At 38.5% G+C, this 25,961-nt stretch overlaps 1 protein-coding gene across 1 annotated transcript; it reads left to right on the top strand.

Annotated features, from left to right (window-relative positions):
* Positions 1-805: 805 nt before the first annotated feature.
* On the top strand, positions 806-23,068 carry LOC308413702 (uncharacterized protein; the record flags this gene model as incomplete). Its single annotated transcript, XM_080908724.1, has 9 exons — positions 806-986; positions 2,766-2,835; positions 5,434-5,509; positions 8,066-8,192; positions 13,394-15,157; positions 18,849-18,952; positions 21,211-21,441; positions 21,835-22,005; positions 23,036-23,068. The coding sequence occupies exons 3-9, from the start codon at positions 5,480-5,482 to the stop codon at positions 23,066-23,068; spliced, it is 2,460 nt and encodes an 819-aa protein (XP_080764850.1). The 5' UTR covers positions 806-986; positions 2,766-2,835; positions 5,434-5,479.
* Between the last annotated feature and the right edge of the window lie 2,893 nt (positions 23,069-25,961).

The raw sequence follows: 25,961 nt of genomic DNA, 5'->3' as shown, positions 1-25,961 counted from the left end.
CACACTCAAAGGAAATGATTCAATGTGGGCTAGAGATGCACATAGTCCCTGTTAAATCATAGAACATGGGATCAGTCTTAATGTCCATCAACAAATGTATAACTCAATAAAATGTGATCCTTCTGAATAAAATACCATTCCACCATAGAAATGCATAGAACCGTCTCATCCATGGTAATATAATAAGAACTATTATATAAAGACAGATGAAATACAAACCATGAGTGACCTCAGTTATAAGAAAGTTAGGATAGAAAACAGATGGTAGATGGGGAAAATAAATGCTGGTTCCCAGTGGCTGGAGAGAGAACATGGGATACGACCGCCCAGTGAATCCCCCCCGTTATTTTATATTGAGTTTTCCTTAGCATTTCGCCTTATTGAATTAATCAATCTTCTTAGTCCTTTTTTTCCTTCTTCTCTTTGCTTGTGATTCCTCGATCTCCAGTTACTTTGCTCCTGTCCTTTTAAAGTTCATTCAGTCTTCTACTCCCTTTCTTTGTGCTTTTACTCCACAGAACAATTTCTAAAACTGCTTTGTAGTCTGCCTCTAACTTGCTGTCCTTAGAGAACACTGCCCCTTTTCACCCTTTCTCATGGCAACTGACATGTCTTCAGGGTCGCTGCCACCCTGTGAGCGGTGGACATTTGGAGCTTTCAGGCCAAGCCACAGCTCGGACCCTCGGAGAAGTAAACGGAAAAGGAAGTAGGTGGGCGGGATTTGGTCCGCGTGAGCGGAAACTTCATAGTGGGCGGGACCAGGGTAGGCAATTTATCCCAAAAGCAGGGAAAGGCCTCAGCAAAACTCGCCGTTTCCCTAAGGAATTTCGGGGGACACCTAGTGCGGAACTTGGGCCGACACTGTCCGGGGCCTTGCGGAGACGTGAAAGCTCCCTTAGGCCGCGGGTGCTGCGCGGGACGTCCTGGGAGAGTCCGCAGTCGCGGCGCACGGGGGAGCGCTGCCCCGAGGCCCTGGAGCCTCCCAGGTCAGAGCGGAGCAGGGCGCGGTCGGTTTCTGACCTACTCATTACGACCCTGCTCTCACGGCCTCGAATGAACTGGACTAATCTCGATTTTTTTTTTTTTTTTAAGGTTTTCAACATATTCTCTTAAAAATAACCTCACAATTCTCTTTGTAAGTTCGGAAACAAAGCACTCTAAATTACCCAAGCTTCTCAAAAGAGTAGCATTTAGAGCCGGTGGATTGTCAACCTAAAAAAAAAAAAAGTGTTAATAAGGATCGACAGAAGAATCACAAATATATTTTCGCAAACTCCACAGTTAAGGCTATAACACTTAATATTTACTATGTAGAACTTTATCACTAACTTGCCATTCTGTGATGTAAGTACAGTAGTTAAAATCTTGTATTCGGGTGTGAGGGTTTTAATGTTACATCTTAAAGTCCAGAAAGGCAACCTATGCATGCTGAGTGTGAGGATATCAGTATGTCCAGTTACAAAGCCACAGTAGAAAGGACCTGAATAATTGTGGCTGCTTACTTATATCAGAAAAGAGTGTCTAATCCAATGTCTCCTTGGTTCGTAAACTGCACTTTACTCTTGGGCACGTAGCCAAACTGTTGCTTTTTATTTCAGGATTTGTTGATTTTCTGTGATATGGTTGTGGACTTCTCCCAGGAAAAGGGGGATGCCTACACTCTGCTCAGGGGGCTTTTTGCATAGAGACTTCATGTTAGAATGAAAATAGAATAAGGTAGAAAAGACCATTCATTTGATACAGAATTACTGATTTATTTAATGATTTACTTAAAACGGTGTTCTACAACTTCATCTTATAAGTTGGAACAGAATGACTGGAGCATTGTGTCTGAAACAAAAGTCTTGCCCTTAGCAACCTTACCCACAAAGCTTACATCTGTCTGCTGTAACCTGCATTTGAAAAGCCTTTATGCTTCTGGGAGGTCCTGCCCTGTACTTGTGGACTATAGAATGCAAATAGGAACTGGCCTTTCAGAGCTGTCCCTCAGTCCATCTGTGACATCTGTTCTTTGGCTGACCTTGGTGTCTCAGAGTGCTTATTCTAGAGAGACTATACAATAAGAAGCACAGCCCTTTGGTGACTGTGTGTGAGGATAGTTTTCTTGAACTCTTATTTTCTTATCCTTAGGTTCCTTCTTAAATTGGGCTGCATGTTTGTGACCTTCATGTGAATGGACCTCACATCACATCTCATTACAGTGAAAGATGCTCAAAGCAGGAAAGAGCATTAATATGAAGTGTTCTTTATTCCTCATGTTTCTCGTCTAGGGAAGTGTTCGGTTTCTTTCATCTTTGCTCCATGATAAACTCAGAAACTCAGTAATGTATATTGGCATCTCAATCATGAAGCTTCATTTGTACTCCTGAGGGTTTTAATTTTTTAATTTTTATTTGCTCATATGTTTTTGCTTACATGTATGTCTATACCACTTTCATGCATTGTGCTGTAAAGGCTGGAAGAGGAGGTCCAATATGCCTTGGGATTGGTGGTGAGTCACAGTGTGACTGCTGGTCCCTGGTGCTCTAAAGATGGTTACTGAACCATCTTTCCTGCCCCTTAGTTTTGGCTGAGCTGTGATAAGAGATAGGATTTAAGTTATGCAAACTGAAAACACTCCCTGAATATTTTCAGTATTCTGACACTGCCTGACAGATGGTGAATCACTTGTGAAATTCTCTATTTAGTTTTCTCTTTATCTAATTGAGCATAGTACTGTGTTAGAAATCCTGGTACTGACTGATGAATCTCTTTCTCATATCCAGGACTCACTGATGACGTGGAACAGGGAACCCTGGATGGTGAACAGAGAGAAGACAGTAGCAAAGGATCCAGGTATGTTGAGGAAAATTGAGGCAGGATTGGTGAGGAAGCTTACGTGACAGTAGAAACAGGACATGCAATTCATTTTGTCACATTCTGTTTTACTAAGAATGATTCTAGAGACTTCCACTGAGAATAGTCTCCTTGGGATTATTCTATTGTTGGTGTTGAAAGACTTCCTGTGTAAGAATTAATAGTAAGAAGCAAGTGTAATTTTATTTGACTCTGCATGAAATGGGTGGTATCCATCTTGAATTCATTTCATTGATCATATCTTGAGACCAACATTAAATAGTTTTTGTTATTATAATTTTAATATAGATTTAGGAAAATTGGTGCCTCTCAGTTTTTCCTCTGTTCTCTGAATTTTGGAGCTTTTTGGAGCTCCCTCAGATTCTATATATTTTATGGTCAGTTTCTCCATTTCCTAAAACAATGCCAGCAGTATTTTGATAAAGCATTGCCTAGTATGTTTCTAAACTATTAAGCTCCATGTTCATTGTTCTCCTGATGATGCCTCCTGACTGTCATTAGGTCAACATTCAGTGGGTTTATTGCTGTAATTTTAACAGATTTTCAAATTTCCTCTGGGTTTGATCTTCCTTTGAAGATGTTTGAACTATTTGTTGTTTCCCACAATGTAATATCACTTTCTCTGTTCCAACAAAAATGCAGAGATCTTGGTAGGAATTTCTTGGAAAATATACAGAAGACAAACCTCCTTCTACATTGTCTTTACATGTTTGAATAAGCACATACGATCTGTTGGTTTTCATTTTTTTTTGTGTTCTTCTGTTTTCCTTCTGCTGTTGATATCTGATTTCCAGCAATTGGATCTGTAGACCAAGCTGACTTTGAACTCAAGAGATCCACCTGCTTCTGCTTCCCTAGCACTGGGATTGATTAAGGGCATGCACTACCACCTTCTGGAGTCTTGTTCTGTTTCTAAGATTTGACCACAGCATACATGCTCCATGAAGTTTGAGAAGATAGTGAGACATCTGTTTTTTGTGGATGGCTTTCTGGAAGGCTGCTAGGTATAGTCTTTTCCTGTGCTATTGATGCTGGTCTTTTCTTAGCAGTGCTCTGATGTTATTATGTCACTTAATGGTGTATGGATGCTTAAGTTCCCTAGTATCACAGTCTGGTTTTTTCCTACCCTTCTGTAAGTGGTTGCTTCAGGTATTTGGGAATGGTTATGTGAAATACACTCATATTGACCACAAAACTTTCTAATAAATGGAATATTTTATCACTATTGATATGTATTTTTGATGGATTTGACTTTTTCTGTGACCTACAATAATTATATCCAATCTTCTTTCTTTCCTTTTAAAAAATTTTTTTAAAGATTTATTTATTTTATGTGAGTACAGTGTTGTTGTCTTCAGACACCAGAAGAGGGCATTGGATCCCATTATAAATGGTTGTGAGCCACCATGTGGTTGCTAGGAATTGAACTCAGGACTTCTGGAGGAGCAGTCAGTGCTCAAACCACTGAGCCACCTTTGCCTCTCAAGTCTTCTTCTTTACTGCTGTCTACATTAATGAAATGCTTTTACACAATTCCTCCACTCAGCATTTCTCTGTTCTTAGGTCTTAAGTGAATTCCTGTATAGAAATGTTTTCATTTAGTTTTCGTTTTTGTTTTTTTGTTTGTTTGTTTTTCTGATTGTCTGGAGGGATGTTTCTATTTGCATGCTTTCTTTGGGCATTATTAATTTATAGTTGAAGAAATCACTGAGAGGAAAGGACAGACAGTTTGATCTTTTTATCTCTATGTCTTCCATGTCTTATTCTTTTTTTCTGAGCTCTTTTGCCTTTCATTGATATTCTTACAGCTTAGTCCTTTATAAATTTAATTTTGGCATCTTCTTTTTTCCAGTATGAAGTGATTTTAAAAGTCATCTCATTGTAAGTATATGTTTTGGTTAGAAGTAATTCTAAACAAAACCACATATGTAATATAGATAGATCTAATGAAATTTTTTTCTTTGGTTGTTTAGGAAGCTACATACTTACTTGCATAGGGTTGCAGTGAGTTCAGATTCTGACTGACAGTATATCTCCATATTCTTCCTCCTGCTTTGTATCTCATGTTTGTCGTTGTTTAGGACCATGCGTGTGCATGCTGACTGGGCAGATCTGTAGTTTCATTTATGAACATGTTTTCCCATTGTTACGTAGCTAGTTCACTCTTCCAGAACATAAAGGCTTGTGAGTCACTGCACAGTGGGAGAGAGTAGGCCCAGGTTTATATTTTCTGGGTGGGTTGATACTTGGTTGAGGAAACTGTTCTACTCTTTAGCTTGAGATTTTGGTGTTTTGGTAACATTACAGATGGTCTCTGCTGCTTTGTTGTTCTGTATCTGATATTCCTTTGCTGTGGGCAGCTTTTGCTCTTCGGCCACTGCCATGCTATGACCTGAGATCACAACTTTTGTTTATTTGTTTTAGAGGCCGTTTCTCTGTGTATAGCCTTGTCTGTCCTGGAGCTAGCTCTGTAGACCAGATTCACAGAGATCCCCTGGCTCTGCCTCCTAAGTGCTGCCATTAAAGGCAAGCACCACCATTGTCTGGCTTCCTAACAGCTTTTAATATTAATTTTAGGTACAGAAGTGCAAGGACAGGAGGCTGAAGAAGGGCAACAGGAGAAATGGCTGGTTCTCCAGTAAAGACCTTCCAGGTCAGTGTCATGCCCAGTCCTCATCTGTACAACAGCTATGTGTCTGGTTCTTCTGACTGGCCTCAAACTCACGATCTATCTGCCTCTGCCTTCTAAGTGCTGGGGCTAAAGGCATACACCACTGCACCCTCACCAGGTTCACTGCAGGCCTTTAATTCTGTGTTTATGTTATCTGAAGTGTTTGGTTTTTTTCTTCTGGTAGATAAAATTAACCATGTAAACATACATCTCCAGTGAATCACAGCCTTCCCTTCATCTGTCCTCCCCAGACTTAAGTTTGTGAAGGCAAATTAATTTAAGACCTGTGTTCTGAAAGTGTATTCCTCTGTGACTAATGATCAAAGAAATGTATTGATCCCCAGTTGCTGCAGAGAATGTGTGTATATGTTTATGTATGTGTGTGTGTGTTTGTATATATATATATCCTTATATATTGTTGAGGTCTCAAAATTGTCAGATAAAACATTCAGACACTTATCTCAGTTAAACAGGCTAGTTCATTGAAAGCATACCCCAAGACTAATTGATCAGGGACACACACAGTATAGAGTCTGAAGCTAAATTGCAACCACAAATGTTTCCCAGAACCTGTGTATATAGGCAAAACCCACCATGAGCTTATGTGCAGAGTCAGGAAGTGCTGGCCAGTGGTCAGCCCTGACTCAAGCTATTTTGGTTAGCTAAACAGTAACAGTTCTAACCGACCTTTATTCTGATTGGTCCTAAGTGGAACATGTGGTTATAGAATTTCTTAAGATTAATAAGCCTCAGTACATAAACAGGGTATGTGGTCAGCTTGATCCTGACAAGACCACACCCTGTCTAATACAGAGTATTGAAGCTCTCTAGAGAATGTGGAACACTTAGTTCTGTGTGTGTTGACTTCAAGCAGTGGTTCTTAATCTGTGCGATGACCCCTCTGACAAACCTCTGTCTCCAAAAGTGTTTACATTACAATTCAAAAAAGTAACAAAGAACAGTTATGTAGGAATAACAAAATTAATTTTATGGTTGAGGCTCACTACAGCATGAAGAGCTATATTAAAGAGTCACATCATTAGGAAGATTGAAAGCCACTGGGCTAAAGTGATACTCTTGTCAGTAGATTCAGGCTGTAGATTCTTTGCTTCTCTCCTTCCTTCCTTCCTTCCTTCCTTCCTTCCTTCCTTCCTTCCTTCCTCCCTCCCTCCCTCCCTCTCTTCCTCTCTTATATTCCCTCCCTCCCTCCCCCCTCCTCCTCCCTCCCTCCCTCCCTCCCTCCCTCCCTCCCTCTCTCTCTCTCTCTCTCTCTCTCTCTCTTGTTTTTAAGACAGGGTTTCTCTGGCCTGGAACTTCCTCTTTAGTCCAAGCTCCAAGTTGTCCTAGAACCATAGAGATCTGCCTGCCTCTGCCTCTGCCTCTGCCTCTGCCTCTGCCTCCTCTGCCTCCTCTGCCTCCTCTGCCTCTGCCTCTGCCAAGTTGAGGAATTAAGGTCTTAGACCACTCCCTCTCCCCCTGCATCCTTGGTAACTCTTCAGGGATGAAACATTTCTGAAATTTGTGAAATTGTTATCTATCTTTCTTAGGTTATGTATATTTTTAGAAAAAAATAATTATATTATCTCATCGTGACTATTGCTGATTTTTATATGTAATTCATAGTTGCCAAAATTTCATAAAATAATTTTTTGTTTGTTTTTCAAGGCAGAAGTTTTCTGTGTAACAGCCCTGGCTGTCCTGGACTTGATGTAGACCTCGAGGTCTGCCTGTCTCTGCCTCCCGAGTGCTGAGATCAAAGGCATGTACCTGGCCTCATAAAATAATCTCATTTATGAATGTTTGGGGAATCGATGATTTATATTGTTATTCCCTTCTTACTATGAGAAAACCAAGACTCTCTGACAGACTTATTTACATTATTTATTTATTATTTTGAGACAGAGTCTTACTTTGCAGCCTTGGTTTGCAACTCACTATATAAGCCTGGAATGCAAAGAGATCTATCTGCCTACCTCTAACTACTGAGTGCTGGGATTTAAGGTATGTTCTGCCATACCCGGCATTTAAAACCCTTTGACTTTAAATTCATCCATAGATTCTGCTTCCCAAGTTCTGCCTCTTTGCTATTAAAAAAATTGTGGCACTGAAGCATGGATCCTAAAGCATTAGCATCCCAAACTGAGCTCAATCCTATAACTGAGTATAATCCAATAAAGCCCAGCTGCAGAGAACACTGACCCAATGTCACTGTTTTAGTGACATCTACTATTTTGATACTTAGAGGCACAATTTTACTCATCACAAATTTTATGTTTAAAATTAACACTGCCTTTATAGAAAGTATATTTCTCTGTCCAGACCTTAAATTTATGTCTTATATACCCTAAAAGAATATTGTTTCTGAAAATATGGTGTCATCCTGGTTTTCCAGAGTTGGAAAATGTGTTTTTGATTCCAGAAAGCATTTTACTGAATAACTGTGCTTTTTCATTTACAGAGAAAAAAAAAAATCCCTGCTTTCCTTATGCCCCTGTATCCAGGCAAGGTCTCTGCACATGGTAAACATTTTCATTACAGGATCTGTTGACATTCCGTGATGTGGCTGTGGATTTCTCCCAGGAGGAGTGGGAACACCTGGACTCTTCTCAGAGGGCTTTGTACATTGATGTGATGTTGGAGACTTACAGCAACCTGGTCTCTGTCGGTGAGAACATTATTCGTGCAGAATTCCTAACTCATCCTTGATATATACCTACTTTATAGGTGTGTAGACTCTGAGTAGCTGTTATAGAAACTATAGGAAACTAGGTAAATTATGTTAATGATACTTCTTTCTGTTATCTGATGTTTTCCCTTTTGGAGGTCTGGTCTCAGCATGAGGAGGGAAAGGGAGAAATGGGAGCTGCCCTGATTCAATCATGACTTGAAGTTAGTACTGGATGCAGACTGTCAGTTCAAGTGCTTTCTCTTTCCTTTTTTCTTACCTTCTTTGTTTTTCTCATGCCTTTTCCTTCCTTAATCTTCTCACTCATTTTCCTTCTTCCAACCAGAGAGCCTATACTTAGTATTTTCTTTACTAAAGTAATATCATCAAGGCTTTGACCATTGTTAATAAGTTTTTAAGAAATCCTAAATTTACGTAAGTTTACACAGCCTGTTCTTCACCGGTAGCTGGGCACAACTCTTGCAGTTTCCTAATACAGCAGTCAGCAGTCTTTCATAACTTTTCATTTAAGAACAGAAAGGTGACAGACTTCTAAGGTTAAAATAATTTCTTAGAAAGTATTAAAATTTCTGCAGGTGAAGCAGCTATGCTCTGTAATATCTCTCTAGATATTGTCATCCCCAATCCTCTTTACTCTCCTTCTAATACTGTTTTAAATCACATACAAGTCTTCCTCCTATAACATAGACCCAGCTATCATTTGCTTGGGTTTTTTTAAATATAGATTTCTTGTTCTTTTTCTATTCATGCCTTTTCTTCTTGAGGCCATATCTCTATCCTTGATGTCCCCAAGTTTTTCCTGGCTACTTAATGCAGCACCTAGTGAACCAGAAGGCATATATGTCTCCTAACTCCAAGTTTGACCAAGTCTACAATGAGCTATTTCTACAAAGAACTTTGTAGGTTTTTATGGCCTCTCTGACTATATTGTCTAGATCCCATCCCATGGCCCTAAAGGCCAAATGGAAAGCCCATTCCTTGTTACCCACAGCCTCATGACCACCTCCATTCCTCATTCCTGAGAACTGCATCTGTTTCATTTATTAGCTCTGAGTAATGGGGGAAGTATATTTCCAAGAAAGAGAGATTGAAAATAAAACAGAAGAGATAGCAGATCAGTTTCAGGACAATAGCAATCATCAGTACATGCTGGGGTCAGGGCCTGGCAGTGCTCCAGGGGTATCTATTTAAGACTTCCATAAATATGTGAAAACATCTTACGTGAAATAACGAATAGCAAATAACATCTAGAGCCTTCTGTTATGTCATCTCTCAGACATCTGGTAAGTCCTGTAGGACCCAACAGAATAATGTGCTAACTGTTTGTGTTGTGCCACTTTCTAATGTGCATGTGTTACCGTGTGCAAGGCAGACCTGGTCACATGTCTGCAGCAAATCTCTATGCCCTGGAAGGTAAAGAGAGAGGGACACATAAAACAGTCTACCGTGTTCTGTCTACTGAGAGACTTGTTTGTTTGTGTTGTTTTTTTCCAGACAGGGTTTCTCTATGTGTCTATCCTGGAACTGGCTCTGTAGACCAGGCTGACCTCGAACTCACAGGTATCCACCTGCCTCTGCCCTCTGCCTTTGCCCAGTGCTGGGTTTAAAGATGTGGGCCACCACTGCCTGGTATGATGAATCTTGATAAATTTACTTAGTACAATGTCCTCAAGATGCATTCTACTGTAAATGTTAGAAGACATTCTTGTTCTTATTGGAAGTACTACTAATATGCAAATGCAATTTTATTTGATAATGGAGAGTGATTTTCAGTAACCATTCATGTCTTTAGGCCAATAGTAAGTAGTTTTCATTGCTATAACTTCATTATCTTATTAATCATGGTGTCTTTAACTGGGTGTGGTTGTGCATACCTTTTATTCTAGCCCTGGGTGAATCTCAGTGAAAGACTGGCCTGTAGGTGGCAGATATTCATGAGTTAACAGGTAGACCCGTCTACAGAGTGAATTCTTGCTGGCTGGGTATAGTATACCCCTGTCTTAAAAAAAAAAAGAAAATGTGTGTGTGTGTGTGTGTGTGTGTGTGTGTGTGTGTGTGTGTGTGTTTCTCTGAACTTCTCTATATGGTTACTCTTTCTGCTATGAGGACATCTCAACTTCATTTAATTCCCTGAGATTCTGTATATTTCTAGAAATATTTGCTGTGTTTCTTACACAAATTGTATAGTGTTTGGTACTAGGTAGGAATTGCTTAGGGTCTTATGGAATGTGATCATCCTTCCATATTGTCTTCACATGCGGAGCTGTTTTCTCTCTGCTGTTACACCTGTCTTCCCATATGGTCAGAAGAAGACTATGTAAACTTTCATCGGGAGTGTGTGTGTGTGTGTGTGTGTGTGTGTGTGTGTGTTGTTTTGCTTTGTTCTTTTCTGCTTTTGTTTGTCTATTTATTTGATTTTTGTCTTTTGTTTTTATGAGACAGGCCACTATTGTTCTGGAAAGACATCATGACCAAGGGAATGAAAGAAAGTATTTAATTGGAGGTTTTCAAATGGTTTCAAAGGTTCTGTCCATTATGATCATGGGGGAGCATGGGTGGCAGGCAGAAAGGACAGCATGGTGCCAAATAGCAGAACTCCTTATATTTTCATCCAGACAGCAGGCAGAGTCACACTTTTCTGTTGAGGACTAAGCATGCAAATATATGAGCCTACACTGGGCATTGCCAATTTCTCTATTCAGTATTTTGTATCCTTAGGTTTGAAATGGACTCATAGCTAATATGTGTGTATGTGTGTATTGTAATATACATGTATTATAAGTTTCATATAATATACATATATTAAACTTGTTTTGTTTCAATTTGTTTTTATTTTAATTTCAATTTTCTGTGTATAGAGGCTTTGTCTAAATGTATGTCTGTGCACCACTAGTGCACCTGATGCCTTTGGATGCCCTGGAACTAGAGTTTCACAGGGTTGTGAGCTGTCATGTGAATGTTGCATATTCAGCCTGGATATAAGACATATGATCCAGTGCTCTTATCCACTGAACCATCTCTGCAGCCACTCTGCCTCAAGTGTTTTGTTTATGTGTTTGCATTTTGAGACAAGGTTTTTCTGTGTAGCCTTGGCTGTCCTGGAATCACTTTGTAGACCAGGCCATCCTTGAACTCATAGAGATCTGCTGCCTCTTCCAACTGCTGGGACTTAAGGACTATATTGGCACCATGTGCTCTGTTTCATTCTTGAAACATTTTTGCATCTTTTTACTTTGGGAATATTTAAAGAAAATCATTATAAATAAAGAACATACTAACAGTTTTTACGAAGTGTTCTGTATTCTTCATAACTCCCTCTATCTTAGTAACTTCTTTATTCTTTGTATTCAGTTTATTGTTTGCATTCTGTTATAAATTTCAGTCATGATGTTCTATTATTCTTCTACATTTGCATACCACAGGGCTCGCTAAAGCCAGCACCTGAAAATATTTCAACTGGTTTTAAAGTGATTTCATATAGAAACACATTCAAATCCTAAACACTTTCTGGTCTCTAGTGTCTTTGGTACTGATATTCTGATCAAGAAAAATTGGAATTTTGCAGTGGTGGTGCGCACTTTAATGACAGAGAGAGGCAGATCTCTGTGAGTTCAAGATCAGCCTGGTCTATAGAGCAAGTTCCAGAACAGTGAAGAGTATAAAAAAAACTCTGTCTCAGGAAAAACAAAACAAAACAGAACAACAACAACAACAAAAAAACCCCAGTAAAAACAAAAAACCACCAACAACAGAGAATTAGAATTTCACTCTTAATACACTATACTTTCAATTAAGTCCTGTGTAGGACCAAGACAATGGCAAAGAAGTTATTTTCTCTGGTGAATCTCTCATAGTCCCATGTTCAGTTTTCTGAGCCCTGTTTTTGCTGTTGACTTGAACATCTGCTCTGTTCCAGTTCTCTTTGCTTATCCATCTCACACAGAATTCGTTACTTTTCAATAGCTGGGCTTTCTGTCTTGGTCTCTCTAGTTTTAGTATTCTAATTGGAAAAAAAAAGTTACATGTATATCTAAGAAGTAGTCATTCTTGTTTCTTATACATTTAGTATCCTGCTCTACTGTCTAGTGGCCAGCTCCGGACTGTTTCGAGAGCTCACTGGACAATGCCGTTAGTGAATGTTTTTGTTATGCACTACGTGGTAGCATGAGGATATGAAATGTTCTATACCACCACCTTACTGATATCCTCAGGCTTGAGTAATGTTGTACACTGTACATCTAATATGAGTCCATGAGGTAGAACAACTCTATAATTTACTCTCTTACAGCTGTATCTTTATGTCTTCATGGGAGAACACACAAAGATTCTTCCAGAATATAATCTTAGAAATCAATAAAGGGAGCAAACTTGGCAATTTCTATTTAAGGAAAGACAGGAAACACAGGGCTGAGTTTGTAGCTATCAGGCAGTATACATAACAACTACCCGTGACATCCTTGCCCTGCTTCAGCTATAGCCTTGGATACTTAGTAAAAATATCTTCTTCAAATCTACTGTTTTTGGTGAATTTTAATGAATCATTAAAAAAATTTCTATCAGTGTGTTTTTGCTTATTTGTATGCTTTTGAGACAGGATCTCTCTATGAAGTTCTGGCTGTCCTTGATTTACTATGTAGTCCAGGCTGACCTGGAATTCACAAAGATCTGTTAGTATCTGATAAATGCTGGGATTAACATTGTGCCGTATCATACCTAGCTCAATCAAGTTTATATAAAAGTTTTTAAAGTTAAAAGAAATTTGAATATTCTAAGCATGGATTGCATAGCAGTACACTTATTAAGCGGAGATCGTTTGAATTTAATGTTAAATGTTTCTTCAATATTTCTGGGAAAAACAATTAGACAGAGTAATATATTTCAAAAACAATCCGTCAGAGCTCTGTTCCCAATTTCACTCTTGTATCTTCAACTATTTGTTCTACTTTTTGTAAAGTATGCAGTTTAGATAAGAATGGAAAGACTTATCAGTGATGGAGATCAGATTACAGGTATTAAGCATTCATACACTGGTTTCCACACAGTAATAAGGAATGGTAGAAAAGCCTCTGCAGAAAGTGCTATTCTAAAGAATTGTATTTACTTATCTCAGAGAACTCAGATATTGAATCTATTTAATCATTCCTCAAATCCTCTTTTTCCTCATTATACTCATTCTGCAGAGAATCATCGAATGTGCAGTGAATGTGAGGTCTTGGATCAAGACTCAAAGAGTATCATCTATGAGCATGTGGATATGCAGTGGAAGTCCAGTGAATATAATGAACTTAGCAAAATGCTTCAGGAATTTTCTGGATGGATACTTTGCAAAACAAATAATATTCCAGAAATCTGCAACAAATACAGATTTGGTAACCACAGGGATTCTTGTATTGAATCAGCAAACCTCAGTAGACATGAAAGTATGCACACTGGAGAAGAACCTTTCAAATATAATGACTATGGCAAATATTTAAGTTTATTTTCAAACATAAATCATTGTCATGGAATCTACAAAGGAGGGAAAGAATATAAAGTATCTAATAAAACTTTTGGCGCTACCCCAAAACTTGTCCAGCTAAGAAACCATAGTGGAGAGAACCCATGGAAGTGTCAGAAATATAGAACAGGATTTAGGATCGACTCGAGCCTCAGTGCACATCAGAGGATCTACACTGGAGAGAAGCCATGGATGTGTCAGAAATATAGAACAGGATTTGGGATCGACTCGAGCCTCAGTACACATCAGAGGATTTATACTGGAGAGAAGCCATGGATATGCACACAATGTGATAAGGCTTTTAGGTGGTTACCAGATCTTAAAAGCCATTACAGAATCCATCCCGGAGAAAAGCCTTTCAAATGTGAGGAATGTGACAGATCTATTACCTACTGCTTCTCTCTTAGAGAACATCAGAACATCCATGAGGGAAATTTGTACAAATGTTGGAAATGTGACAAATTCTTTACCCGGTGCTCATCTCTTAGAGCACATGAGAAGATTCATACAGGAGAGAAACCTTTCAAATGTAAGGAATGTATTAAGTCCTTTTATATGGTGTCCCAACTTAGAAAACATGCCAGAATACATACTGGAGAGAAACCATATAAATGTAAGGAATGTGATAAATCTTTTACCTATTCCTCATCTCTTAGAGAACATCAGAACATGCATGCTGGAAAACTATATAAATGTCAGGAATGTGACAAATCTTTTACCCGGTGCTCATCTCTTAGAGCACATGAGAAGATTCATACAGGAGAGAAACCTTTCAAATGTAAGGAATGTGGAAAGTCCTTTTATATGTTGTCACAACTTAAAAAACATGCCAGAACTCATACTGGAGAGAAACCATACAAATGTAAGGAGTGTGAGAAATCCTTTACCCAGTGTTCAACCCTTAGGACACATCAGAAAATTCATGCTGGAGAGAAACCTTACAAATGTAAAAAATGTGGTAAGTGCTTTTATAAGTTGTCATACCTTAAAGTCCATTACAGAATCCATACTGGAGAGAAGCCTTACCAATGTAAAGAATGTGGTAAGGGCTTTTCCCAGTTGTCCTGTCTTAAAAGCCATGAAAGAATCCATACTGGAGAGAAACCTTACAAATGCAGTAAATGTGAAAAATCTTTTACACACTGCTCAACTTGTAGGAGACATCAGAGCACTCATGCTACAAAGCTCTACAAATGTGAAGAATGTGACAAATCCTTTGCCAAACATTCATCTCTCAGAACACATCAGAAAATCCATTCGGGAGAGAAAACTCATGTGTGTAAAGAATGTGGTAAGGCCTTCTATCAACTATCACATCTGAAAGTTCATTACAGAATCCATACTGGAGAGAAACCTTACAAATGTGATGAATGTGAGAAATCGTTTACAAAATGTTCATCTCTCAGAACACATCAGAAAATTCATGCAGGAGAAAAACCGCATGCTTGTAAAGAATGTGGCAAGGCCTTCTATCACTTATCACACCTTAACATCCATTACAGGATTCATACAGGAGAGAAACCTTACAAATGCAGTGAATGTGACAAATCTTTTACCACATTGGCAAATCTTAGAAGACATCACAAAATTCATACTAAGGAGAAAACTTTCTATAGTAAATAATGTGGTGTATGCTTTTAGAGACCTGTCCTTAGAGACCACTGTAGGTTCCACTGCAGAGGAACATTGTGAACCTGAAAACCCTGGTAAGGCCTTTATGGCATATTTAAATCTTGGACAACTTCAAAAGTTTATAGTTAGAAAAAAAACTGAAATGCTAACACTGTTAAAAGCCTTTCATTAAAATATTTTACTCATTCAACCTAAGAATTTCATAATAGAAATAATATGTGTTAATCTGAAGAGTGTCACCAAGCCTTTAGTTATTCTATGAAATGACAAACAGCAGAAAATGTATATTTAAGAGAAATATGTTTGCCAATGTGCTATATTCATGCCTCACTACACAATAAAAATTTCTTTCTGGAGACTCCGAAGAAATAATATTGGATTTGTCAAAACCTTTCTCCACCAGACATCTGGAAATTCTTTCTAAAAGAAAACCCAAGAAAGTGCTTTAATAAAGATAACCACCACCCCCCCTTTTCACCTTCAAAATATTTGTTCTGGAGTGAAAACCTATCAATAGCGAGATGGTGAGAACTTTACAGTGATTTGTGGTTATGACAACATGTATGCTCATGCACAGCGAGAAAATCCCCAAGAATGTGCAGGAAAAATATTTTTCAGTACTCAAAGTTGGCGAAGTATTAGTAAAACCACAAAGCATAGTAATAGAAGTTTCATACACAGACACGAAAACACAAAGGTTTATAGGCATTAGACAAGCCAGTGTACTACATTAACAAATGGTCATATGACAGTTGGTATCAATTGCTGTTGCTTCAGAGCTGATCTGCTCCAGATAGTAGTCACAAATTTAGTAGGGACTGACCATAACCATTAGGGTACCTCAATTGTCTGCATAGATGTAATGCCAATTTTAGGCACTCCATAGGTCAAAGCTCCTTTGCACATGGATTCTGTACAGATCAAAGCCCCTTTGGTGATCTTTCAGTCGTTTTCTTTATTCCTTATTGCTTACAAACAATTCTTAGCCAGGAAGTAGTGGGATAGAATTTTAATCCAAGCACTTGTGTGGGGGAGGGTAAACGAGGGAGGATCTTGATGAATTTGAGGCTAGCCTTGTCTACAGAATGAGTTCCAGGACCGCCAAGGCTACACAGAGGTATCCTGTCTCTAAGATAAACAGAACACACACACCCATTCTACTTGAGCAGAATCCTTGGAAACACCCCACTTTTTTTATTTGTAATACTGGTTGGAAGCAAATCCACTTTTGTTGACTACATGTGGAAGAGGCATGTAAGTACATTCTGGAAACAACACCATATTATGGAAAAACTGTGTCTTGGAGTTTTCCCATAAGCACTCAGAACTCTCCTTTCATAAGTTCACTCATGGACCATATTATGACATCTTCCCCTTTTTACTATTGAACTCAGTATGTGATTTTCATTTAAGATGTAGATAAATCTAGTCATTTCAGGCATGAGTATTCTATAAATAAGCAAATTTATCAACACAATAGTATTAAGCCAGTGAAAGCATTATTTGTTATAATCTGTTACTAGGAATGGGATTCCTAATGATTTAACTATTCTACCAGCCATATCCTTGTAATAAATAGTTGACAAGCTATCTGAAAATGTTAAAAACATCAAAACTTAAATTCCCTTGGAAATCTTGTAAGTGGTATTTGATGTGTTCCACATGTAATTTTGTTGGTTTGATTCTTTGGGGGTGATACAAAAGTAAGTGGAATTCCAATCACATTTCATAGACATTTGGTTTTTTTTCATATTTATGATCTGATTCTCCTACAAATTAACCATCTGTTCTAACTCTTCTAGATCTGATTCTATTTGTTCATCAATGATTGTCTTACTCATAAACTATGAGAGTCAAACTGTTGCAATGGTGATTATTCCAATGATGGTAACAATAAGCCATTTAATAAAACAGTTTGTTCTTTTTAGAAATCTATCAAGGACTTTTATCATAGTAGCTACAACAGGCCCTTCTTTCTATGCCCTGGTCAGTTACAGGTAGTCATAATACTATAATTTACAATAAAAATAACCACTATTCAGATTAGGATTAATGTTAAGGTTACCTATAGCAAAAACATAGAGCACCTTTTCACAAGAAATTATATGAAAGGGGTTACAATAGTAGAGTAATTACTGGAACAGGTGTGTCTAAAATTTCTGGACCTGATTTGAAGCTAATGCTGCCAAGGTTTTTCAAGCATGCTATCGTTGAGTTCCAGTTAATTATTAAACCAAATCCTAGGCCTAGGGGGAGCTCAATCTCCATCATACCAAGCTATTAGCCTTGTGGGTTCAGAATTTTTAAAAAGTGTAATTATGAACATGGCATAGGACCAACAGATTTTAATTACACCATTGACTGTTATCCAACAGTTAGAAACAAATCTCATGAGGGCCCCAGTCAGTTAACAGGATCACCATGATGTATGGTCTTCCTTCCTTCCTTCCTTCCTTCCTTCCTTCCTTCCTTCCTTTCTTTCTTTCTTTCTTTCTTTCTACTTCAGCATCTGGATGAAAGAACAGGGACATTTATAATTTTTATAAAAAGTAATATAAACAGGATTTAATCTATGTCCAGTACTGCTGGTTACATTATTTATTACATTGGCCAGAAAAGTTCAGCACATAGCTTGAAAACATATATGATCAGGAGTTCGGGTGCCTGGTAATATATCAGACCATATTTGCCTTCAAAGAGGAATACAAATGTTATGTCCTATAAAAACAGGAAGTGATTCAGATCCTAAGGAAAAATTAACACAGTCTTTTTTTTTTTTCAGATATGTGAATGCATCTGTTATGGTGACATGGTCCAGTCATAAACACAGAGTCATTAGTAAAGGTAACAGCAGCTGTATAGATACATTTAGAGGCATGCACTACAGATTCACAGGTCAAAGCATATAACATCACTAGAAAAAGATTGTATGGTGACATAGGGTGTGCATTATAGAATATCTTACCTTTTGTGCCTTAATGTGGGTCCAGGTAGGCAGACTTGACTTCTGATGATATGGCCAAACCTTGTAACCTTCAGCTAGAGGGTTGTTATCTTTCTGGTGACTTTTCCTGTCTCTCTTAACCTCTGCTATCATCCTTGATGACCTGGAGCCAGAGAAGCATAAGAAAAAGCCTATAATGCTTCAGTGGCTCCGTCTGCAGTGACCCATATATATATGGATATATATCCCTGCCCAGTCCCCCTCAGATAACTGGGCTTCCAAGTCTCCAACTGTCTAAACCACATGGGTCTGTCTAGAATCTACACTCTAGAAGCAGTTTATAATGTTCTGTAGAGAAATGCTTTTAAGCTCTTGAGTATAGATCACTTTGAGGCAAAATTTAAAGATTAAGAGTAAATAAGAAACATAAAAATATCCCTGGTACTCCCCCCTTTTATTTATTTTTTAAATATATGTGCTCCGATCTTGAAAAATACAAGGAATTAATATTGTATTCTTTACAGGAGTTTTTAAAGTTTCTAGTACTATATTACGACTGTAGTAATTTTTACTGCTGTTGCTAGTTTTTATAAAAGTATGTGGTCCCATAAGAACAAAAGTTTCTATGAGAAGGGCATGCAGCAGAAGCATTATCTGAAGATTGAGGTACAGCCCAAAGAAATGTATAGGCATAACACAAACAGGACACTGTAGTAATGTGAGCACAGTATGATCTGAAGGCAAAATCAAGGTAAATTGCTGGAAATAATCCTACAACATTAGCAGAATCTGAAACAATATTTAGGGGCTTATGAACTAATTGTAATAGATGAATCAAAACATCTAATTCCACTTGTTGGAGTGAGAAAAAGAGGCATTAGTAGGTTGATGAATATCTGGACCATGAATTCTTCCCCTGCACCAATAGATAAGCTACCAATAAAATAAGTTTCTGCCTGTGAAATGGGAGAAGGTTGAACCATTTTTGTAATCACAAATTCAGCTCATATGAAAAAAAATTCCTGTAGTTTGCCAGCTGCTTAATGATTCCTTACCCTTCCACAGTAATCTGCAAGTGAAAGTTGAAAATGCAGAGAAAATGCACTCTTAAAAACTGATTGCTAGTTAAGGAGAATATGATAGAGCAAGGATCAATTACAAGTGTTTGTTGACATTTGATTCTCCCCTCCTTTACTCATTGAGCAATAGGAGTAAAGATTTTATGGCCTGTATGGTGTAAATGGGTACAGTCTAAAGCTAAATGCTCTTGTGCTATAATATCTGTAGGAGACAATTTAGTGGGGAAATCAGCAAGTTTAAAGCAGTGAAGGGGCCACAAGATACACAAGTGCCCCTGTTAGTCTGCAGTTTTTCCTCTGCAGGGACTGCCTAATGCCAGGTCTCCTTTGAGACTTTTAAGTAGATTAGAATATAGCATTTTTCATTTGGATGGGAAAATTTTATGTTCCTACTCAGTGGTGACAATAAAGGTAACATATTTTCTGAATGTAGTCACAGGTGTACTATATGAAAATATCCTGATTTTTCTCTTAAAAGTTCTGGCATATCTATGATAGTTTTTCTTAAATGTCGTAATAACAAGCATACATCTTCTATGCGTACAACTTCAAATATTATAAATGCATATGGAGCATAAATCTCCTGTGCATGCAACTTTCAGTATTGTAGATTCCTGCCAGCATTATTAATTTTTTTTTCTTTTTTTTTTTTTTTTTTTTTTTGAGACAGGATCTATCCCTGGCTATCCTGAAACTCCCTATATAGACCAGATTGGCCTTGCACTCAGAAACTCCATATAGTTATGAGAAGCCAACACAAATCATTTGTAGGTGACAATAAGTTTTAGATTGATCTATTTTATTAGTTTATATGTAGATGTGTCATGCCTGCATTTGGCTATGTATCCCATGTGTTTACCTTTATCTGCAAAGGTCAGAAGACAGCTTTGATCTCTGAAACTGGAGCTACAAACTTTTACTGTCCAAATGTGAGTGGTGGGAATCGAACTCTCATTCTGCACAAGAGCCACTGAGCCAACTCTCAGATCCATCTCAAGGATTTTAAGCAACAGTTTTATGTTATTCAATGGTACTTAGCATTGAAATTTGATATAGAAATTATCCTATAGAAAACATTTTGGAAAACAACATTTGTTTAGGGGTTTTATTTATTTATTTTTAAATTTTGAGACAGAGTCTCACCATTTATGTCTGACATCCTAGAACATCCTATGTAGACAAATCTGGCTTTGAATTTGCAGATATCCTCTTCCTTCTGTCTCGAAGGTGCTTTGTCACCCTGAATAAAACCTTTTAAGATAGACATCCATGCTAGACAGTGGTGGTGCGTGCCTTTATTCCTTGCACTCAGGCAGCAGAGGGAGGCAGGTCTCTAAGTTCGAGGACAACCTGGTATACAGTGTCAGTTCCAGGACAGCCAGGGCTGTACAGAGAAAACCTGTCTCTCCTGAATGCAAAACCAAAACAACAGAAAAAGGGCTCAAAAGCATGGGGGATGTGTTCACCCTTTTATGTTGTAATAGCCAAATTTTAAATCCTCTCCCTCTCCCACTCCCACATCTCTTTGGCTTCGCTGCTGTTTGAATGTCACAGCCACTCTGAAGAAGGGTTCTCCCTTTAGTGAAACACACACTGCAAAAGCTACACTTGATCATCTAAGTAAGTTACTTGTTTTACTCATGTGACTGTGCTTGTCGGCAGAACAATGCCAGCACAGGTCCAAAGAAAGTCTAATGAAGCACTCAGTGGCTTCAGAATATTAGTTTTATTAAGTCTGATAGCAAAATCAGGGCACATTCAAGGAACTCATGAAAGAATACAGGATGTTTATGTAGCTCCTGCTTCTATATTAATAGCATCTTTGCCCCCATTCTTCCCTACAAGGACACTTCCCAGACAGGATTTGTGAACTGTATCCAGGATCTTATAAAGAGCAAACTTGGACTTGAATTCAGAGTCAGACAGGCCTTGCTCACTCTGAGGAGCACAGCGGTGCAGTCGAAGGACTCCCCCCTCACTGCACATCAATCAGTTGACTCCAAAGCTGAGCCTGAATCTAGTGGAGTTAAACAGCTTATCATATCCTCTGTTGCTTTCTTGTCTTCTGCATCACAAGTGAGAGGGATATATTTTTTATTGACTTTGTTAAGCTTGCTGAACAGTCCCCTCCCAAGAGAAATCTTTGCCTACAAGCCATTTCTAATCCAGAGTGGCAAGGGGGAGAGAATGAGTTTCATAGGAGAGTCGGAAGAGTGGTAGACACAAGATAATGAGGAGCCAAATAACGGGGTGGTCAAACTAACGGACAGCTGAAGGAGGTAGGAGGAGCCATGAACATCTGGAACAGACACTGTGTAGGAGGTGGGGCCAGAGGACTCACTTAGGACCTTAAGGAGAGAAAGGGGAAAACCCACCATTCCAGAGGGAGCTCTGGGATTCTTAGGACTCCAGATAGATTGTGGAACACTAGAGCTTTGTTCTCTCCTGAACTCCTAAAACTCTCCACAGACGCAGTTTCCTGGCTTCAGGCCTGGAGAGTCAGCAGCGCAGCGGTGGGAACCGCAGCTTGGTGGCTCTGGAACCTCCCAAGTCAGGGAAGCTGCAGAGCTGGGAGCAGGACTTGATCAGGCTCTTCTGCTGCGAATAAGGACGCCAGATCTCAAAATTTTGCTGCGGATCGTAAATGGGTTAGTGTATATCCGATCATATGAACTGGGACTTAGTCTAATCCCCCCCCCCCCTCAGTTTATGGTTGCCTGGATATTCACAGAATAATCGGGTAGAGCCCTTGTTAGGAGAGACTGCAGAGCAGGGATTTCCCTCAGACCCCAGATTAGGCAAAAACTACCGCCAAACACCAGTGTTCATGAGAGATCCTTTAATAAGCAGAGAAGAAAAGGTAAAGTGGTTGCTTTCTGACTGAAGCAGAAAAACATCCACAAATAACCTTGCAGGTTGTAAGAAAGGGCTAGGATAAAGAGGCAGGGATATTTTGATTGGGCATGTTAATTAGGCGATCCAAGGGGGGTGCTTTTGATCTCTGGATTATAATACATTGATAGCTTGACCTTAGCAGTCAGCCTCAGGAGGAGGAAATGGACAAATAAATAACAGACCTTGGCAGCTACCTTTAGAAATGTGGTCTCATGGTTTTAAGCAAGGCAGAGGGAAGTCCAAGGCCTGCCAAAGCCATGATCCAGCTTGTCAGAGTCTCTTCTTAGCCAACACTATGCTCTTTGCTATTGTGGTGGCAATGACAAAGCTCTTGAAATTTAAATTTATCCATGTTTTCTACCTCCCCTGCTCTACCACTTTCCCATTCAAAGAGTGGTCTTTGCATCTGGAGACTAGGCATCCCCAGGGAGCTTTTAAGGTATTAATCTCTTACAGGACTAGGGAAGATTTGATTGCAAACATTAACATTTATTTAAAAAGTTTTGCTTCCATTAGTTTTCCATCTGAGCTATACAAACTCTGTGATTAAAAATAACATCTAGAAATGTGTCTGTGTGCTGACTTCATAATACTACAATTAAAGTCCAGAAAGACAGAGTATATTCCTCACACACCTCTGTGCAGAATATCAAGTCAAACAATCTTTATAGTTAGAAAACTCACTATAGATTAGGATGAAATTGGAAAGCATCTTTTAAGTAATTTTGATTACTAAAGTATATGAGAAAGTTGTCTTTGTCTTTTGTCTCTTTAGTCCAACGAAAGCACTCTACCCATGGATACATGACTAAACTGCCTTGGCATGGTTTAGCCTTGCCTTTGTTTTATAGAGTGAGAGTTTCACTCTGTCCCAGTCTGTCTCAGATTTCACCAGGCAGACCAAGCTGGCCTCACAGGATCTGCCTGCCTCTGCCTTCCGAGGGCTCAGTAAAGCAGTGCAGGAACACAGATGGCTAAACTCCTCTTGATTTTTAATTTCAGGATTTGTTAGGAGTCAGAGCTGTGACTCTGGATGCTCTCAGAAGGTGGGACAATGGTTGGACCCTGCTCAGCTGGCTTTGTATAGAGATTGGATATTGCAGAAGTGCAGCAGTCTGAATTCTATAGATGAGAATAGTTTTCTTGCAGTTTCCCTTGCTCCTTGTCAGGGTTCATGGGAAAACTCTGCAATCGTATAAGTGTCATCTCACAGAGGAAAGTGAAATCCTCAAAGGGGGAGGAATGGAAAATGCATCACATGATACTATGTTCTTTATGTGTGTCCTTGTGGAGGTGTTAGTCTTCCATTTTTATTCCATGGTAAATTCTAAAACACAGTGGAGCTGTCATCCAAATTATGTCTACCCTTGTATTTTGTTTGAACTTTGATTAGCAGTGGTGGGACTCAAGTTAGACTAACTGAAAATGGTCTCTAAGTTTAATATTTGGAAACCGCATGTCATTTGGGGAATCATTTAGAGAATCCTCTTATTATGTATTCTCTTTCTCTACTGCACAGAGAACTGTGGTGCTTTGGGAAGAATTTCTTTCTCATGTGCAGGGTCACTATAGTCGTCAGTTAGTTTGTCTCTATTGACTGAGCACAGTACTGTCTTAGAAATAGAGGGTCTTTCTGACTGAACTCTTTCTCATGTGCAGGGTCACTATAGTCTTCAGTTAGTTTGTCTCTATCTCCTGAGCACAGTACTGTCTTAGAAATAGAGGGTCTCTCTGACTGAACTCTTTCTCATGTGCAGGGTCACTATAGTCTTCAGTTAGTTTGTCTCTATCTCCTGAGCACAGTACTGTCTTAGAAATAGAGGGTCTTTCTGACTGAACTTTTTCTCATGTGCAGGGCTCACTGGTCACCCAGACCTGCTCACCTGTGAAACAGAACAAAGAACCCTAAAAACTGGAAAGGGAGGAGACAGAAGCAAATGTACCAGGTATTTTGGAGGGACTGAGTTAGCTGCGGTGAGAAGTTCAAGTGATATTGAACATGGAATTCGGAGGATGGGGAGAGTGAACACTGTTTAATGAGTCAGCAGTTAATAGTCCTTGCTGCTCTGAAGAGGACATGGGTTCAGTTCCCAGCATGCCATGTATAACTTCAGGTCAGGAAACAGGATGTCTTTTTCTGACCTTAGCGAGCACCAGGCACAGACACAGAGCAGGTACATATATTCTACAGGATACCGATACCCAACAGCTAAAATACAAACTCTGAGGGAAAAAATTCTTAAAAAAATGCAAGTGAGACATGAGATGGGTTTTGCTACCATCTGTTTATCTAGAAATGATTCTGAAATAATCTACTGTGAAACTGTTATTATCCCATTTCACATGTCACTGACTTTATATGTAAGAATGAGTACTTGGAGAAAACATAATTTATATGACTGCAGGTCAGCGATAATGAAGGCCCCATTCGATTTTTCTCTCTTTTGTATCTTCATTTCAGTATTAGATGATTTTCCTTACTGTAAATTTAGCATCCTGTAAAAATAGGAAAAATCGTGCTTTAGGTTTGTTTCCTGATCTTTTAACTTTGATGTTTTTGAAAGTTCTTTAGATTCTGTTTCTTTCATAGTGAAATTTCCTATTTCCTAAAATGATGCTGTCAAGATAAGCATTACTTAGTGTCTCTGCATAGTTTTAAACAGTGTCTGTATTGTCTTTTGTCTTCACACTGATATTCAATGATTTTTAACTGCTATCATTTTAGTAGAATTTGAAATCTTGGTTTCATTTTCTGAAGCAGCTTAAAGTCTGTGCTTTCTTAATTTCATACCATGATATCATTACCTTTACCTATTTTGCTTAAATATCCCCCATTCTTGTTGAAATGAATTCCTTTAAATTCTTACAGAAGAGAAACTTCGTTGGCAATTGTGTTCCTGTGTTTCAGTGGGAACATGCTAATGGTGTGTCAGTGTTCGCATGACAGCTATGGATTCTTCTATTTTCCACCTAGTGTTTCTGTTCATGTGCATAGAATGTTCTATAATTATTCATTTCATATAGATCCACGTGTGTTGAATCTCACATGAATTGTTGCTTGTGTAGTTGTTGAAGAAGTTGCACACTGACTTGAGAATGCAGTAGGTTGGACTCCTCCAAGACTGTTCAAGGCCAACCTGGTGTTCAGAGTGAGTTCCAGGACAACCAAGGCTACAGACAAACTTGTTGTTGTTCTTCTTCTTCATCTTCTTTTTCTTCTTCGAAGAAATTTGCCACTGTCTGCTATTTCAATAAGAGTAGAGGAGATACCCCAAATCATGAGAAATAAATGTAGTTTTGGTCTGTTAGTTTTAATTTTCATTTCCTCTTCCATAGTTTCTCCAAAAGACTTGAGCATTTGCTAGGTAAAAAAGCATCAAAATGTCCATTACTAATCAAGAGAACTATTTGAGATGTTATATGTTCAATGTGATATAGATGCCTATTGACATATATAATGGTGACATGGCTATAATAACATTGTTTAGAAGTGGTATCCAGATATTCAGAATGACTCGCTATCTTTTGACACATGGACAGACATAAGACATAAGACATAAGACATATATATGAGTGTATAAAACTATTTGTGCATAAGATTTTTCATATATATAATATATATAATATAGAGATTAAATATTATATATATAAAATATAACATATATGGATTATGTAATATATATTATATATTTTATATATTG

The sequence above is a fragment of the Micromys minutus genome, assembly GCF_963924665.1.
Source record: "Micromys minutus genome assembly, chromosome: 32".
Taxonomy (NCBI): domain Eukaryota; kingdom Metazoa; phylum Chordata; class Mammalia; order Rodentia; family Muridae; genus Micromys; species Micromys minutus.
The sequence above is the reverse complement of the archived record's forward strand: the minus strand, read 5'-3'. Positions and strand labels throughout refer to the sequence as shown.